General features: G+C 42.1%; 1 protein-coding gene across 15 annotated transcripts in view; it reads left to right on the top strand.

Moving 5' to 3' along the window:
* LOC128888423 (disks large homolog 4) overlaps positions 1–17,683 on the top strand; it is a 283,226-nt gene that overhangs the window by 135,324 nt on the left and 130,219 nt on the right. For all 15 annotated transcript variants that reach the window (XM_054145266.1, XM_054145263.1, XM_054145265.1 and 12 more), the window contains one exon: positions 6,661–6,696. In XM_054145266.1, coding sequence (XP_054001241.1) covers positions 6,661–6,696 — 36 coding nt within the window. The remainder of the gene's footprint in view (positions 1–6,660; positions 6,697–17,683) is intronic.

The following is a 17,683-nucleotide window of genomic DNA, read 5'->3' as shown; positions in this document are numbered from 1 at the left end:
CGTCGATCGCCCGGGTGCTCGCTAATTACAACGTCAAAGCATGTTCAGGTTACTGATTGAGAGAGCATCTTAGCGTTGACCTGTATAATTGAGAAGCGACAGGGCAAGAAAAGAGATAGAGACGAGATGAGATCGTTAATAATTTCGAGGAAGAGGTGTCAAGGCGTAGCGGTTCCGCGACCTCCAGGAACAATCGAGTCTTTGCGCGCCGTACTGCTCTGCCAGCTCTATTAATTATTGCCACGGACGCGTGTTCATAATTAAGAGGTCGTATCGCCGGTCACCCATATACGACAAGGATCACGCTAGATCCTTCGCGAGTCTTGGCGAAAATTTCATGGAACTCCTTGCGAAATTGTTCGTTAACGGATGAAGTCACTTGGCTTTTTGTTGCTCAGATTTCAAAATTCTGAAATAGATATTTTGGTTTTCTTACCTTGCTTCATTAGAAGTGGTTCCTGTTCGCGTGAATATTTATTAATATTCACGAATTACTCGATGCCACCAAAGAGTGTACTTTTTTTAACAATGATTCTATTCTCCTATAAAATTAACTATATTGTCATGGTCGGAAAAGCTCAATATCGAGATTTATTAGCCATTCAATCGGCAGAAATAAAATGAAACCAAAATTCCCGTAGTGGCGTTCAATATTTAACGGCAATATGTCACAAGTGTCTGAAACTTGATCACGTTTCGACCTCCCTTGTCACTTGTAACATATTGCCGTTAAATATTAAAAGCCACTCCCTGCGTTTTGCTTTCATTTTATTTTAATATATACGGCGATTGCGAAATAAATATTCCTCGATCTACACCGAAATTTTGAAAAACAAATGGATGTGTTAGTAAACGTAAGACGAGGAGAAATTTCCGTATCACAGGCGACAATTACCTGCCACCGGAGTTGCGGTTATAACAGTTTGCTTTAGGGGGCCAATGCAAGCGCAGTTGTTTTAATTGCTTTACGACACCCCAGTTAGATTGCTGGATGGCGTTTAACCGAAGTAAAATCTATGCAAACTCTTCCCAAAGGCTTGTTAGGAAACGATCTCGTCGATGCTGTTGATTTTCGAACCAGTGCACAGTCTGATATGTCAGCGATCCAGAAAATACGTATTTCGTAGTTTGATCTGTAGTTTAAGTACACAAATTGTTGTGAAACTTGACTAACATTTCGCAATAAGAATGTATTAATATTAATAATTACATAATTTATAAAAATGAATTTTTCTGAAAATTGTTATGTACCGGATACTTTGTTCTTTTACGGATCACTAGTGCCAGCCACGGCCCATCGGTGTTGTCCCTGCTAATCTAAATCTAATCTTACTTTACACTTTTACACTTTAACACTTTTACACTTTTACACTTTTGCACTTTACACTTTACACTTTTTATATTTCTATAAAACATAAGACACTCAAACTGTCTACGTTAAACAAACTCTTGTCCTTTTCCTGGTGAACATGATATAATATTGGATTGTCCAGGAAGTTCATGGTAATTTTTAATAAAAATTCAGACACATTTGAATTTTAATATATATTTATTGAATTACATATGTTCCATTTCGTTCCACAATCTTTCCACCTTTTAAGAGATGTATACATGTTATTTGTTTTCAACCATTCCGATGCATTCAGACCTGTACCACGTACCAAAAATCGACATGGACTTCCCAGACAACCCAATAAATAAGCAAGGTATATAAAAGGGCTTCTCCAATTTTGTGGATATCAGTTTTCTTTTTTTTCAGTGAAATATTATTTCAATGAAAGAAATGGAGCGCGAGCGTCTGAAGTCCTGAAAGATTCCAAAGGTAGAAACGTTTCCTTTTAATACGCGGAGAATTCTAAGGCGTCTGCGAATGGTCGGCCTTCCATGAGATTCCATGTAAGACTGACTTTACGAGATAAGGCGGAATTCCCGGATGCTAAGAGACCCTCCTACACGAGCTCCTTATTTGTTACGACTAGTGTAGGGGCGCATCCACCGGGATGAAACGGTCTCAGATCAAGTCGGCAACTTTGTCCCCAGGCTTCGAGGCTGTGTGGTATTTAACGTTGTGCGGCGAAATTTATGCTACGACGTAAGCACGTCGCGTCGCGAGAGCTGAAGCGTCTTCGAAATTATTGTGTCGCCACGTAGGTTACCGTATTAGGCGCGGGAATTGCAAATATCGTTGGGAATGCAACAGGGAGTTAATAACAAATGACTGACACGATGACGGTGCAGTAATTAAAATTACACGCACCCTTCATTAGAGGGCGGTAAGCAAATTTGTACATGCATATGAATGTGAACAAAATATGTAAATTTCTATGTTACTGATAATTAAAAATTTACGTATTTAATAACCAATGTAATATGAAGAGGACCAACCATTCGAACAACCGTTTTCGTGTTACATTGACTCCTAAAGGTATGCTAGAAAAAATGGTACACCTTCGAGAGGGTTGAAGTTTTTGAACACTTTTGGGAGTTTGGGGTTCTGAATAGTAATAGAAACAACCCTCCATCGGTCGATTTAATACGCTGCCCCTTTGGTGGCTCGTACGTCGTCGATCTAATCCCCTTAGGCGTTAAATTGTGGTCTTAGAACTTAGCGAAGTGCCTCGTAAGTTTAGCTGCCTTGGGAAACGCATATCCTCTCTCATCCCTTAGTGAATTTCATCCCTTTCCCCGGTGCTTCGTATTCTGTCCCCCGGGCATAGTCATCGTTCGTTTTATCGACTATAAATCTTGCCAATTTTTCCCGTAAAATGACCTTCCGCTAAATGTGATTTCTCCATTATAAAATCTTTATACTTGCCATACATTGCCCGAAAAATTATGTAACATTTCAACTATATTATTTGGCCAGGAATAATGAATTATAGTGCAAAATGAAACTAATGGAACTTAGATTATTTTTCTTGCTCCTCTTGTGAAAACTATTGTAATGCATTTACTATTTACTTGGCACACAAATTCAAAATTAAAAGATCGATCGACGCGAGGTGTGACGGGTCGCGAATAAAATGTAAAAAGGGAAGTCGTTAGAGGGTAAGTGCTTTTTTTATAACCTAAAGCGATAACGCTCCGTATTCGCTCCCTTCACTCGAAACCGTTATACGTTCCATAAAGAAGGAAAGTCGTACCTTCGATAATGAAAAATGAAATCCACGGTCTGCCTAGTTCTTTTTAGTGTCCTGAAAAAACGTCGAATCCCTCCAATTTTATACTTCAGTTCAAGCATTTCTGACCCTTTTTTATTGGGAGAAATAAAATTAGTTAAATTGATTTCCTAATCTAGATCGTAAATACATATATCATGAATCCTTTATATTTATACCGGGGGTCAGTACCTGTGCCTGATAAACGGATCCTCGCACAACTGATCGCGGAACTTCATCTTCAAGCTGACTCAGTCGATAGCCATAAGAACGACAACTGGTATTGTACAACGAATAACGTTTATCTTAATTTCATATTATGATATATATTATAATATAATAGGCGCGCTTTAACGCTTTAAAGTCGTAAGAACGTAATATCTGTACTAGTAACACTGTTGGAGATTCATATTCTAACGAATCCACCATGAGCCGACCAAGAAAGAGAATGCAAAGACAAGCCCTCTCCATTTTTAAATTTTATCGAAAAAAGTACTTGGAGTAAAATTTTAATCACGAGCAATTGCAAGGAAGATTCCTCTTGGGTTCTGTATTACTGGTGAAGTCCAAGTATACCAATCAGTCCACCTTCGAGACACGAGCGACCTCCCTTAATCGAGATAAATTCAGTGGAAGAATGAAAATTCGGCGCGACGCACAATCGCGGATGAAGCACACTGTAAACAAGATCTTTGCAATTAAAGTGAAGCACTCCACGGATAAAGTTGAAGGCAAACGAGAAAAGTTCTCGAGTGTTGTTGGTTTAGGTATCATCCCCGTGGCTGTCGAAAGTTACGAATGTACCAATTTGCTTGGGCAGAAACTTCGCAATTACGTTTAGCCGTGGAGGGTCGCCTTTGTAAACTCATCTGCTGAAAGTACAATGATTAAAAACACATTCAAAGAAGCCCCCACTGTTAACGTCGTGCGCTTGTTTCCTGATTACTCGACGCTCAAGTTTATCAATCACGTTAAACACTGTAACGGTGCAGCGACTTCCTGATAAATTCGTGTATCGCCGTCTGTTCTTCAACGTTTGTATTTTTCATTGCAGAACGCGTAATTAATAGCGTCAAGGTAAACCGTTGTTTCTGCAGATCAGTGGAGAAAGATTACGACAACGTAAACGAACGGCTGCGAAACGGGAGAACCGATGTTTCTTTAAACGTTCTTGGCTGCAACTTCTGCAAACAATAATACCATGATACCCCTGTTTCATTTTTTGCCTCCGTTTGTCAGCCTTTTGCTCGACTTTTACTCGGTGTTTAACTTCATCAAACGATTAAATCTGCCTTTGTCAGCCTGCGCTGCCTTCCTGCAATTTTCATCTCTTTTGTACTTGCTTTGTTCCGTTTCGCAATTCGAAATCATTTCCAATTCCACCACGGTTAATAGAAAGAAAGGCAAGAATAAACGTATCATTGAAAAATAGAATCGTTGAGCAAGGAGGAGGAGGAGGAGGGCGAAATTATTAAAGAATAAGTCAGGAAGGGTAAATACAGGTCTGTTAACGATCGTCGCGTACACCTTTATCAGCGAGGTTGGTCCACCCCTACGAAGTCGATATCTGGTAAAGACACGAACGAGTTTATACGACGTCTGTTTTTCCTCGTCTAGGGTGAAATTGATATCGATATCATCCGACTGCGCCATCGAATTCGCTCGAGGCACTGCTTCCGTCTCGTAATGGGGTTTTGATAGTAACTGGTCGAGAGGTATCAACCCTCGTCATGGGAATAATTTCCTCGTCGTATCTGTATCGTGCTCGCTGCACCTCCCGCATTAAGATGCGATACGTTATCGCCGGTTGGCACGTTGTTACGCTTTACCGATTCTCTGTTCGCCCTTTCCAATGCAAATTGTCGGGGTGAGAAAAGTATGTACATTCTCATCGACTACTGCATCGATATATATATATATTAACCAAACCTGAGCACTTTTGAAATCAATTATTCAATGGATAAAGATAAAATTTTCTGTGAAAAATAAACTAATTTTGAAAAAGACTCAATCGTCAGGGGTCAGAAGCGATCATGGTTTGTTTGTTCGTTAATTGTTCAAAGTCCGAAGAAGTCCCAGGACGAAAACTGGAAAATTTGTAGAGAACAAAGCCGTGCAACTGAAACATAGCACGGTGCTTTGAATTCCCGTGGATATTGAATACGCGTTGTGACGAATGTTACGCGAAATCAGCTTGCAGCGCGCGGCTGCAAAGCACAACGTGCTCCGTGACACCTATATTGCTGCCATAAATCTAGCTAGGCGGTTAAACGTTAACCCAGCGACCGCCTATACTTCCGACATTGGTCTGCCTCCGTGTCCGATAAAATGGTCTGTCTATACAGTCCCTGATATTATTTACACCGATTTAATGAAGCGTAACGGAGTTACGACCTTCCATGCGAGATCGCGCTTTTATCTGAAAAAAGAGGAGTGGTTCGCTATCACGCGGATAATTCAAGTAACCCGGCGCTATAAAACTGTTTACAACCTTGTGGTGATCTTATACACCAGTAACAAGTTCCTTTGGCATACTATTGGTACTTTTACGATGCGATGTTGGGATTTTCTAATGTATAAATCAGTATTAAATTAAGAATATTTACAATTTTCATTTTAACGCTTGGAGTATAAAGTCAACAAACAAAAAATTCAATATATAATCTATAAGAGCAATTAGTGCAAATATAAAGCCCATAATGAATTTATTCACACCGTTTGGATCCACTGATCCTGATTTATTTTGACGGAATAACAATACCATTCGATGATATTCGATCGAAATTTACTTGTCGACGACATCCAGCGGTCCGCTTTTCACAGATTTTTTTTATAGGTGCAATGGCGCGGATGGCCATAGACCAAATTTCAGGGTATAAATCTCGTCGCGTTGCAGAGACGGGATAGCAGAGTGGAAAATTGGATGACGATGTGGTCGGTTCACGGGTGAATCCTGCGTCAGTTCTTTCTCCTACTACAAATAAAATACGTTTCGGGACATTTGGCACGAAATGACCACGAAATTTTGACGTAGAATATGTGATAGTTGACAAAATATTCATTAATGTCGTGATGTCAATGATATGTCATCATTTTGGTAGGAAAATTACAAAATTGGTGTATTATGTGTTTACATAAATGAAGTTCCATTTTTAATGATTCTTCTGTCCATGAATGTCCAATATGAAGTAACTTTTAAATCATGTTAAAAAAAAAGACAAGGATAACAAGACACTGCATATAAAGCGCGTTAGAATAATTTATCTAGGATTCAAGGTAAACTTGGACAGTTGCATACCGTGAGATCCAAGTGCACCTTTAAATATTTCAACCAACATAATTACTCGATGAACCTTGCTTCGGCGTAAGGAACAAGAAACCCTCTGTTTTTAAATCCGAAAAAGGAGGTCGAGACTAATTACACAAATGCATTTTTTATTACATACTTTCATATTGTTCTCTGCATTCGTAGCTTGTTCTTATATAGTTTTCTCTGTTGCAGAGTCACGACAGCTGGCAAGGACACGACGGCGACCAGGTGAGCATTCACAGCTTACGTTGCTGACATTGCTTTGCTTTCGCTTAAATCGTGTTGCCTTTGTTCTTTCCTCTTTTCTGACATCATGCGCTTTAATTGTATCACTGGTACCTGTTGGTTTCGTTTTATGATCTGTCATGTACTCCTCTCAATTCGAATGACAACCAACTTTTACATATTTTTTAACACGTTGCGTGACGAGGATCTATGATTATTCTTAACATTCGTTCAAACTATTACGTAAATAAATCTGAAAAATTTTTTATTTGAAGAATCGATCACGGATGACGTCACTCGACGAGTTAATAACTGCATGTAATGAATATCAATTTAAAAATGCACAATGTAATTTGTAGTCAGAAATGGGTAAAATTCTTATTTTACCATCAAACTGTTATCAAACTTCGAATAACGAAGAACTTTTTAACAATTAGCCAATGTATTAATATTAGAATTTTGCCGATCTTTTTGTGTGTTGCATGGGTTTGTGTTCATGTGCCTCGATGTATCCGAATTATCAACGAAAATAAACGCAAATGGTATCGCCTCCACAAATGATAAGAAAAAGAAACGAACCCGAAAATGTCTTTTCAACGATGGAAATCGTCCCCAGTGGTATCGGCACAAGTTACACAGAAATGATCAAACCAGAGTAACCGCTAGGAACGACGGAAGAGAAAGAGTTCGCGGGGGTGCGAAAGCAATTTGCGCGACAGTGATGCATGCGATTCGAGTTCTTACCATCTGGTTACGCGGTCGCAAGGCTCACTCTATCTCTTCGTTATTAAGGACGTTGCGGTTTAATGACGCTGGAACGACTGCTGCATCATGGTTGCAACGTTCCACGTTAAGTACTAGCGATTAGTCTACATAGTACCAACGCCTGTGAAAATATTTGCCAGTGCGAGGAATTTCCTTTGCGATGCCTCTTAGGCATTAATCGACGCTCGTTCGCGTTCCTGGAATTTACAATAAATTTAACTCGAGTTTTCTATTTTTCTTTATATAGAATTCTATCAGGTTTTTCTTTATCGGGATTTTATCCTCCGAAGGCTCACGTTTCACCTCGACACGAATTCTTAATTCCGAGCGTACAATACGCTTTATAAAAAATTTCATACGCCGTTCGGATTGAGCAAGCAAAACTGGAAGGACATTTCCGCAAGACTGAGGCATCGCTTGGTAATTCAGGACCCTCGTGGAACGCTTTTTACGAGGAACGAAAGACGGTAGAGGCACTTAACAATGAAGGCTGGTTGAATGAGATTTAGTGTACCGTCTAATCGGGTTTACTCTCGCCTTAGGGCTCTGTCCCACGCTGATACGCCAATACAGTCTCAGTCTACGGGGGTGGAGGGGACCGCGGTGTGGGTAAAGAGTAAGAGGAAGGAAACTGAAGAAAACTGCGAGAGACCAAGTGGTTAGGGAACGCGCGCCGTGAATTTAAAAAGATTCGTTAAACCTTGATACCGCTATAGACTCCCTATCCGTGGAACTCTTTGTTAAGAAGTTCGAACGCTCCCCCCATTTTCGTAATGCTTTCCTGAGATTTATCTCGGTAAGAAGATTTGCCCAGACCGTGTCGGAACATCGGAGGAAGATGAGCGACTAATCGGTTTTGTGTCGTTTCGATTCCTCGCTGATCGAATAATTAATAATGACTCCACATTAACGAGACGTGCTTTCTTAAGAGACGTTAGTCTATGTGTTAGTCACTCTTTTGATGGCTGAAAATTAAGGAAATATACCATGAATTTGTTTTTGTACTAAACCATCTAAAATGAAAAATTTTACAACTCTGAACAGCTGTAAATACAGAAATGAGTTGCAACGTGTTCATCGACCAGTAGTTCCACCTTTAACAAAATAAAACGACGAATCTAATAGCGCTATATCTTATCGAACGACAGAACAACCTACTACAGCCTCGTTATTTTCAATACCTTTCAATTAAAATACAATAAACTGCCTGCTATTTGAAATAATATTTCAGTTGAGGTATGACTATTTCCACAACAGTTTGTATCTTACGAAATATCCATTCCTCTCCGTTTTATTCAACTATTTGTTATACATGAGAGTTTAGAGGCGATCCAATAAAGGATATATTCGCAGCGATGACGCCCAGTGAATTTCAATATTCGAGATCTTCATGTATCGTTCCGAGTGGGTCTCGAAGAATCGAGTTTCGGTCGATGGTTCTTGCCATAGACACTCGAGCTATACCGTTCCTCGGTAGCGTCTTCCCTGGAGAGGTTCTGTTTCATCCTCCATCTTCTTGTTTCGAATATCCACAATACGTCACCCGCCACGCCATCCTTTCGAAGGGTTTTGTTCTCTTTGTACCGATACGTGGCGGATCACTCTTCTTCCCTTTCTTTGTTCACGACGAACAATTTTGCGCCGAGATTCCCCCTAGTCGCGAAAAACTCTCTTAAACCAAACCCTTCAGTCGAGCATTTTCTTCTGCTCCTTTCTTTACGCCTCAGTTTTACCGTCTTGCCTAGGTATCTCCGACTCTATTAGGGTGAGCATGATTTTCTTCTTTTTTCCCGTGGAGAAAGAAAGGTGTACCGATGCACGAAATTATTGCCGTATGTCAAGGACGAGCTTGGTACAGAGGGAAATAAAAATGTGTCTCAGGTTGCAAATATGCTTTCGTAATGTTCCGTGAATCATCTCAGAACCTTGTTTTGATACGAGTACACGAGACGACGTGACGAACATTTTTACTGTTACCTCGTGAGGTGATCAACTGATATCACAGAAAGGACTGGAACCAAAAGCGAGATGATAGGAGAGGACAAATCTTTGATAAATAATTGTGAAGGGTCCATTGAACACTCGTACATTGATATGATGATAAGTGTTGCGTGGCGTTCATCACGCTGTTAAAATTTCTACCGAATTGAATACTCGTTTCAAGCTTTCTCCATTTTTCTCGACTGTTCAGCCATCGATCCCCCAATTATTCGAAGCGTTCTCCGATATTACTCACCAAGAAAATTGAATTGAATTCGTTGCGTTATGCTGATATTTCGTACTGCCTGTTTCCCTGCACCAACGCAACTCTTTCGGGAAATCACGCCACGTGGATCCCTAATAATTTTCTTGTCCGATGGTGGGAGCACGCTGAAGGGTTCGTGTAGGTAAAATACAGAGGCCAAACGAAATCTCGCCACGATTTGCGGACGTGAGCTCCCCCGGGAATTGTCGATCGCGCGTGCAGATCGGATTGCTGCGCTGGGCTTCGTCGAATCCGAATGAAATCGCCTTCGCTGAGATTTATGTGCTGCGCCGTGGACGAATCTGAACGCGTCGTCCGAGACGTCAAATATTTCCATAATAACGGACTTGAAAAATACGTAAAACGTGATGTTTTCGGGCTGGAGATATCGTCCACGAATATTTCGTTTTATTGGAAAAGATTGCCTCGCGTGGACAGCGCTGATAAATCGCTACGATTTACACCGTAATGAGTAAAGTTTTATTCGAATGTAGATATATTTATTCATTATATTAAATTTGTATTTATTCGTCACGAAACTGACAAATATTCTCAAAAAATGAAATGTTCGGGCAGTGATCACAACGAGCCAGTTCGTTCACTGTTGTAACACGGTGTGCAGTCAGTCAGGGGCTATGGTAACTTTCATTATGTCAGTACAATTCTTGTAATTATTGTTTCAACGCTTGAACTTGTATATAATTACACTTGAGGGTTTACCATGATACGATTTTTTTTATCAATTTCTCAAGAAGTAGGTACACACTAACAATGGTTCTCAAGTACAAGCTTCTTAACCCTTTCTTTTTGTGAGAAAGACTAATTTACCCTTAATTATGAAGAAATGTAACTACTAATTGGATGACATATCGAACTAGATAGATATGGTTGCCGGTCCGCCCGATGAAGCCTATAATCCGAATGTTAAAAAAATATTTAATAAATCAACGCACGCACGGAATAAAGCCATTCGTCGAAGGGCTTTCCCGCATCGATGCGGATCGGGAGATTTACTTGTAAATACATTCTGGCCACGGCTTTGTTTCTCTTGAAACGGTGGTCCGTTTTCAGAGTATTAAAAAAACTCGGAAATCCTCTTCACGCGCGATGTTTCGCAGTAACTAACACGGGAAACAGGGCTCCGTGCCAATTACCTTAACTCAACCCCCTTTTACAGCTTTATCACCGCTTTCATTCTTTTCCCTCTCATTTTCTGCCTGTCCTCCTCTCGTACGCGCATTGCTCTACACTTGTCCCTTATTTTTTCAGTCTCTTTTCTCCTCGATGAGCATCCACGACTCCCGCCGCAAATGAGCCACTCCAGTTATGAGAGATTAGCCTAGGGTGTTCGGCAGCTAACTTCCTGCCCTTTCCCTCTTCTTTTTTTTTGCGTGCGTGTGTGTGTTGTTGTTTTTTTTTCTCTCATTACTAGGGTCGTACGGAAGGCAGGGACTGCTGAGATTCAACCGCGGGCGAACGAATCCTGAAAAAATGCGGGAACGAAATGGAACAGCTCGTGACGTTCGGTCCCGGGCACGCATTAATTAAGCTCCAACATCCTACTCGTCATTACTCCGCGACATCCCGTTGTGTTCGATGCAATAAAGCACCATACCAATTGTTTTGCGTTTCTATTATTTTCTTTTGTTCACACGCACCTTCGCCATTCCCCAGTCTCCCGTCGACGATCCTCCGTAACACGTGTTTGAAATAGGAGATACAGGGTTAATTAGGGTGCAGATGCTGCAGAAATAGTATACTGATACTGAGTATATTTTCAGCTTAAACAAAATTAAATCTTTGTAACATTAATTTAGATCGCGTGAATGATACGATCGTGTTACTTTTCCGAATGGCTGCAATTTCGCTTGCTTCGTGTCGCAACTCGCCTTATGCGAGTGAGACAAAGTACACACTCGAGATTGCGAACGACAAGTGGTTTATCGACGGAGTTTACGGTACAGACACTCCAATACATAGGTGTCACTTGTAGTTCCAACTCCGGACTTGCTCCAGAACAATTAATTAGATTCCGGTCGATCGTGTCGTCGACATTGCCTGCGATTTGACACGATAAACATCTGGGATTAAATCACACGATGCTGTTTACAGTTATAGAGAATTTAAGTAACAAACATTCGAATGCATTCATTTAATGCAATGAAATCAACTCATTCTAAAAACTGTATAAATTATAAAGTGCATTCGTCGATGAAACTAAAAGTACTTTATAGTTGCACATTTAAATACTCGACTACAAAAAGAATACTGTTTGAAGGACAACTCGCCCATCCCCGGCGTCGATACGCTCCGATTGCTCGATTAACCGTATAAAATTCTCTGTTCTGTTCAGTTTCGCGAATAGAGTCGGGACGAACTTCAATTTATTCTTCGGAGGGGGGAAAAAGTAGCGAAAGCGTACTCGTAATTGACCAATCAATTTCCGAGCCAACCAGTTTTGGTACACGGGGATACCAGCCCACTCGACGCAATTTCCAGTTAGGATAGGGAAATTTGGCCGGAAATCGGCTCAAAGGGCCGCACAAAGGATCGTTGCGCAAACGTTAGGCGGGCTTCGATGCATCCTACGCGATTTCGGCGGGCCCGTCTCACGAAAGGCGGGGAAGCCCGTTAGAGAAATGCAAATTGCGCCCAGCCAGACAGCATTAAACGTTGCCATTGTTCCACGACGTACTCCGTCGGCGGTGGCACGGTTGCAAACGGTAACACGCGAAATGCACCGCCAGCGAAATTGCCTCCCCGGAAATTCTGAAGGTTTCGTTTAAGTTTCCAGGTCATATGGCTCGAAGCGTCAGGAAGAAGGGGACGGTCGGGCATGAATGTGCCTTGCTTGACCGCTTTCGGCTTTGAGAGTATTTATTTTTCGGGAGCAATCAGAAGGAGTTCAAGAGGTCGCTTCCGTTTAAGGAACAAGAGGTCGCCTCCGTCTTTTTTTGCTAACGTTGAGAAGGTTCCCTCTGAAGTGTACAAAACGTAGCCAGCGTTTATGACATTTATTATCTTTGAGATCCTTTAGCACTATTGCGAGAAATTATATCAACTGATTTCAAAAACATGTTTAATTCATCCTTGACCTATGCATAGTCTACTTCCGGCATCTCAAATTTTCTTCTTACTTCGAATCTCATTACATTATTTAATACACATATTCTACACTCTATATATTTTACACTCTACTCCCAAAAGATGCAAAGAAAGATCCTTCCTTTCGACCCAAAGAAGAAACTAAAAATCGTCACGTAAGAAAGCGATGAAGCGGAATCGTGACGTGGTCACGCGTGCACGCCTTATCCTACTTGGATTTGAATGCGACTTTGGGAAAAAACTCGTTTTGTCCGTGGATCGAGCTCGGTCGTTCGACGTCCGTCCGAATCGCGGGTATCCTTTTACTGTAGATTCGTTAAAAAGGAGCTGAAAGAATCCCAGGGAATCCCGTTTCTCGCGAGGCTTTTCTCTCGAAAAGGAATTCCTTGATTCGACGCGCGTGTACGCTCAAACAGGGAGCACTTATCTTTTTTTTTGTCCTCGCGGGATTAGATTGAAACGAGTTTCCCAATTCGCAAGCACGCCGCGCGTCCTCTGAAGGCGGCTTCGAATCCGGAGGTTTCTTGGTGTCGAGCGGTTGCATTTAAATTCCATTGGATGCAACGCAACTGCAGCAGCTCGGGCAGAAATTTTTGCCCATTACGGGAGTTGTTAAAGAGGGAAAGGCGCGTTTCTACGAATGTAGACGTAGATACATTCTTGATTCTGAAACTAGGTGGAGGGAACAATCGGTTTCTCTGCTCCTTTGCCATAGTTCAGCAGTTCTAAAACAGTCGTAACCTCATTAGCCTTAATGTAAGTTGCAATATACGTGGAGTTTGTGAGTATTTTAAGTGGGGAATAATAATTTCTCGAGATAATCAATATCTACAATGGACTTGAGTATAAAGTTTTTGAAGTCAATTAGTGAAGGCTCTCATAGAACATCACGATACTTTGGCACTATTACGATAATATTATCGACTCTTTATGCTTCCAGATCAAATAAAGAAAAAAATTCTTGTCGAATGAACCACTTGTTCCAAAATCGTAATTGCAATGATCAAACGCTGGAATTACGTACTCCAAAATTAGTTGAATACGGTTCGTTGGACTCTTAGCGTAAAAGCGAATCGAAACACGGCAATGCGCAGGTGGCTTCCGAAATTCGTGTAAACTGTCTATCATTACGGCTCTGCCCGAAGCGATATCTTCGTATCTATCTCAACTTCCCCCAACCACAAAACAGCCGCACGACCTCGCGCGATCCGCTTGGCACGAAACTGGCATCGTCGTGGAGAACGAACGTCTTCTGCACGGTTAGTATGTCCAGCACTGGAGCAAGATTTTTTCGAACCCTGTGCTGTATGCACCAGGTACTGCAAGTACATATATGTATGTATATATGTACATTTGTCATTTATTATCACTTCAATTTGACGACTAGTGGCAGAAAGCTCTTCGACTTTTTATCGAGATTGTCATTTGGAGAAGTGTTTTGTCCACCTATGCCATATCCCATAAAACTCATCCTTTAATTCAGCCCTGAGTATGTTCTTGCTGAGAGCAAGAAAGACTCGCGAGAGAGCGAAAGGGAGAACGAGTGGCACGCGGTAGAGAATGCGAGTACTTTAGTGTAGAGTCGGCCACTTTTTGTTTGGAGTAACGGATAAAAAATTACGGTGTCGTGAACTCGCACAGAAGACATAACTAGCTAGGTATTACGTGAAAATAAGTTTCCTCGAGCTACTGTTCCGAGAAACGCATTATTTGCGAACAAAAGCAGCACTTCACGGTTAGAAGGTACGACACGATCGTTAACGCGCGAATGATATACAATTACGATTCGTAAATAGCACTTCGATTGATCTTTTGTTCAATGGAGCAAGAAATCAATGACTGAAGAATTTTGAAATTAAATTCTCTACAGCGGGAGTGGTAAAGCGATAAAGCTTTGGAGTCTGCATTCACGAACTCCAATTTACCAGCAGCTGCATTGAATATTTGAAAAAGAGTAAATTGTAAGGTCACTGGGTATACATCCAAGTAAAAGACTGTCGATGAAGAACTACTTTCACCAAGTCTTCCGCGAGATAGTAATACTCCAATATGTACACATACATATATAATATACAAGTATGAAACTAATGGACATTTAATAGATTTAAAGAACACTCCGATTTAAAACCACTTGCGCTTCCCTCCAAATCGACACTCTACTCCAATTTTTTCGCAAATGGAGCCACTGAAGACAATCATTGAATTTTTCATTCAAAAATCAATGTTCAGTGTTTTATTTACACCTGCATGAAAGATTTTCGAACGAAACGTATAAAAGTTTGTTTGGATAACACCCAACATGTCTCTCGTATAACACGATCGTGCAAGTTCGGGTAAATTCGGCCGTACTCGGTTGAGCGCTCCGTTCGTTTAGTGAGGTTCATGCCGGGCGGCCGAGCGCTGACGTCAGCAGCCGAAGAGGCCCGTCTACGGTCAGCTCGGTAAACCGAACTAGAGAGTTCTTGACGTTTCACCTCTTTGCGTGCAAGCGCGAATTATTTTCGGTCGCTCGTTCGATCCCTGGACGTCGGTTCGATCGGTATCGCGATCTACCAGTGCTCCACCGAGTGGCGGGAAAAACGTTTTCCCGTTGCTCGACGCCGCAGCGTTTCTTCGGCGAGTGCAATCGTAATCGAAGAGTGAGACAGAGAAAGCGGTTAGAGCAGCAGAGAGGAGGGAGGCGTCTGTAGACCTAACCTCCTAACCGGTGCGTCGGTGATTTTAATCGACGTTATAGCAGTGCCGTGTAACCGTGTCACGCGACCTGTGCAAACCGTCGCGAAACTAACTCGTCCACGAAACGTCAGATCGTCTAGTGTTCCTCGATGGACAACACGTCCACGGACTTTCTTCGTCCAGGGATTTTCTAACTCATGTTGAAGCGACCGGTGCTCATTCTCGTGCCAGTACACGGATGGGAACGGAATGGAGTCGGCACGGCGGTAAATAAAGCGATGTGGTGGGAACGAAGGCAGATGTACCGTACATAGAGAAACGCAATCAGTTCCCGTAGCTGAGAAAACTGTCGCCGCGTACGTATTGACATTCGCGCTCGTCCTTTGTTTCTTTTCGCGTCTGCTGCGCCTCGTTGGATCAAGGAAAGCATCGTGTGATTCGTGCGGCCCGATTGGTGGTAGAAATTCGTTTTGGAGCGAGACCGGGACGCGAGAGGAGCAACCTGTTTCTCGGTTGTGTGAGTGCGCGTACGTGTCCCTCGTGGAATGCAAGAATCGTGCGTGCAGGGGCGTCCTGATACACGGTGATTTCAAACCGACGCCGGATAAGAGTGCAGTGTCGGTGCAGCCAAATGGTGTATCTTCGTTATCGTTTAAATGTGCGACGTGTGAATCAGTGATCGTCAAAGGTATATTGACGTTTCGGAGCAGCGAAACGGTGAATACGGTCGCTGCTCCACTTTTTTGGCGCGCAGTGCGGAAGGAACACGTGGCACTCCGGGAAATTAGGAAATTCGTTACGTTTGACAGGTATTGTTAGCAGTGTAACGGTACACGTTCGTAATCGGTGTATTCTAGAAAACTAATTAACCGCGAGACTACGTAACGTTTCGTATCATTACGTGGCGCGGAAGCGATACGAAGGACGCGCGATACAACACATTATTGTGTTTCCTTAGGATAGTGTCGCTAATTTTCTTTCATTCGACGAAATAATTTTTCCAAAGTTTTGGAGCGATGGTACTTTCGAAGTACGTAATCAAGTTCTGTTTATAAACTATATTACAATTAAGAATGATGGCGAACAAGCTTTCCGAGGCCTCTTTCACAACATTTTTAACGTATATTTGGTCGATGGGTCAGATGTTGTAGCGTCACGGGTCACCGCTTGACCTGCGGGTCATAGGTTGCCGACCACTACTCTAGAGTACATACCTTACAATTTATACTCGTTTCCCAGCCAGAAATAGAGTATTCTCGTTATAAAATTCTGCCGTATCCGACATCGTGGTTAAAGAGAACGGACAGGACAGGATAGCGTGCGTTTAAAGTGTGTGTGTGTCCACGTGGAAATCGAAGCCTCGCAATCGTGGGTTTCCTTATCCGCGTCGTCATTCGTCGCGGTACGCTGCACAAGAGTACGCTTCGCGCGCACTAGAGTGAGACGGACGGACAACCTGTTTACGATATAAACGTAACAGTGTGGGTACACGCACGCACACGTAGACACCAGTGGCGCATTACGCCTTCTCGGAGCCCAAGACACGATGGAATTTTGGAGCAGCCAAAAACTAGTTTGTAAATTCAAGTTTGTTCGTCGAGATAGTAAAACAAATAGGTTGACGAAATCAATTTAGAATAATTTGAAAGTAGCGCACTTTATCAGATAGGTATCCTTGCTACTCCATTTGGATAGAATATTCTATATCGATTCTGATAACATCATTTTTCTTGTCTAATGCAATTTCTAATGCAATGCTTCCTCTTCCTACTTTTTTTTTACTATGAATTTTAATTTAGCCTTCGATTGTTTTGTCCCTCATAGGGTGGTACGTCCCTGGCACGTACAACGTGGGTATCTACGTGAGTACTCACGGTTTTCGTGGGAGCGTGGAATCGGTTTTTATGGTCCGTGTTCGGGAAAAACACATACAAGTAGGTGTATATCGACAGATATCAAGTCGAACGAGGCTCGTGTGCCACTTTGGGCTCTGTACTTTCACTGATCGATCGCCCAGGGCGTGTGTAGTTCGCCGGTCGAACCGAAGTGCATTCTCTTTGCAGAGCATCCGCTAACCTTTACTCACTTTTTTTTACTTTTCGGTTTACGGGATAGCGTGACTCCCGGCACCGAGCACCTCAACTCGAGCGGAACGATTCGTCCGTCGCGTCTTTCTCGAGCAACCGAGAATCGATTTCG

The sequence above is a fragment of the Hylaeus anthracinus genome, unplaced genomic scaffold (genome assembly GCF_026225885.1).
Source record: "Hylaeus anthracinus isolate JK02 unplaced genomic scaffold, UHH_iyHylAnth1.0_haploid 11994, whole genome shotgun sequence".
NCBI lineage: Eukaryota > Metazoa > Arthropoda > Insecta > Hymenoptera > Colletidae > Hylaeus > Hylaeus anthracinus.
This window is presented reverse-complemented; position numbering and strand designations above follow the sequence as displayed.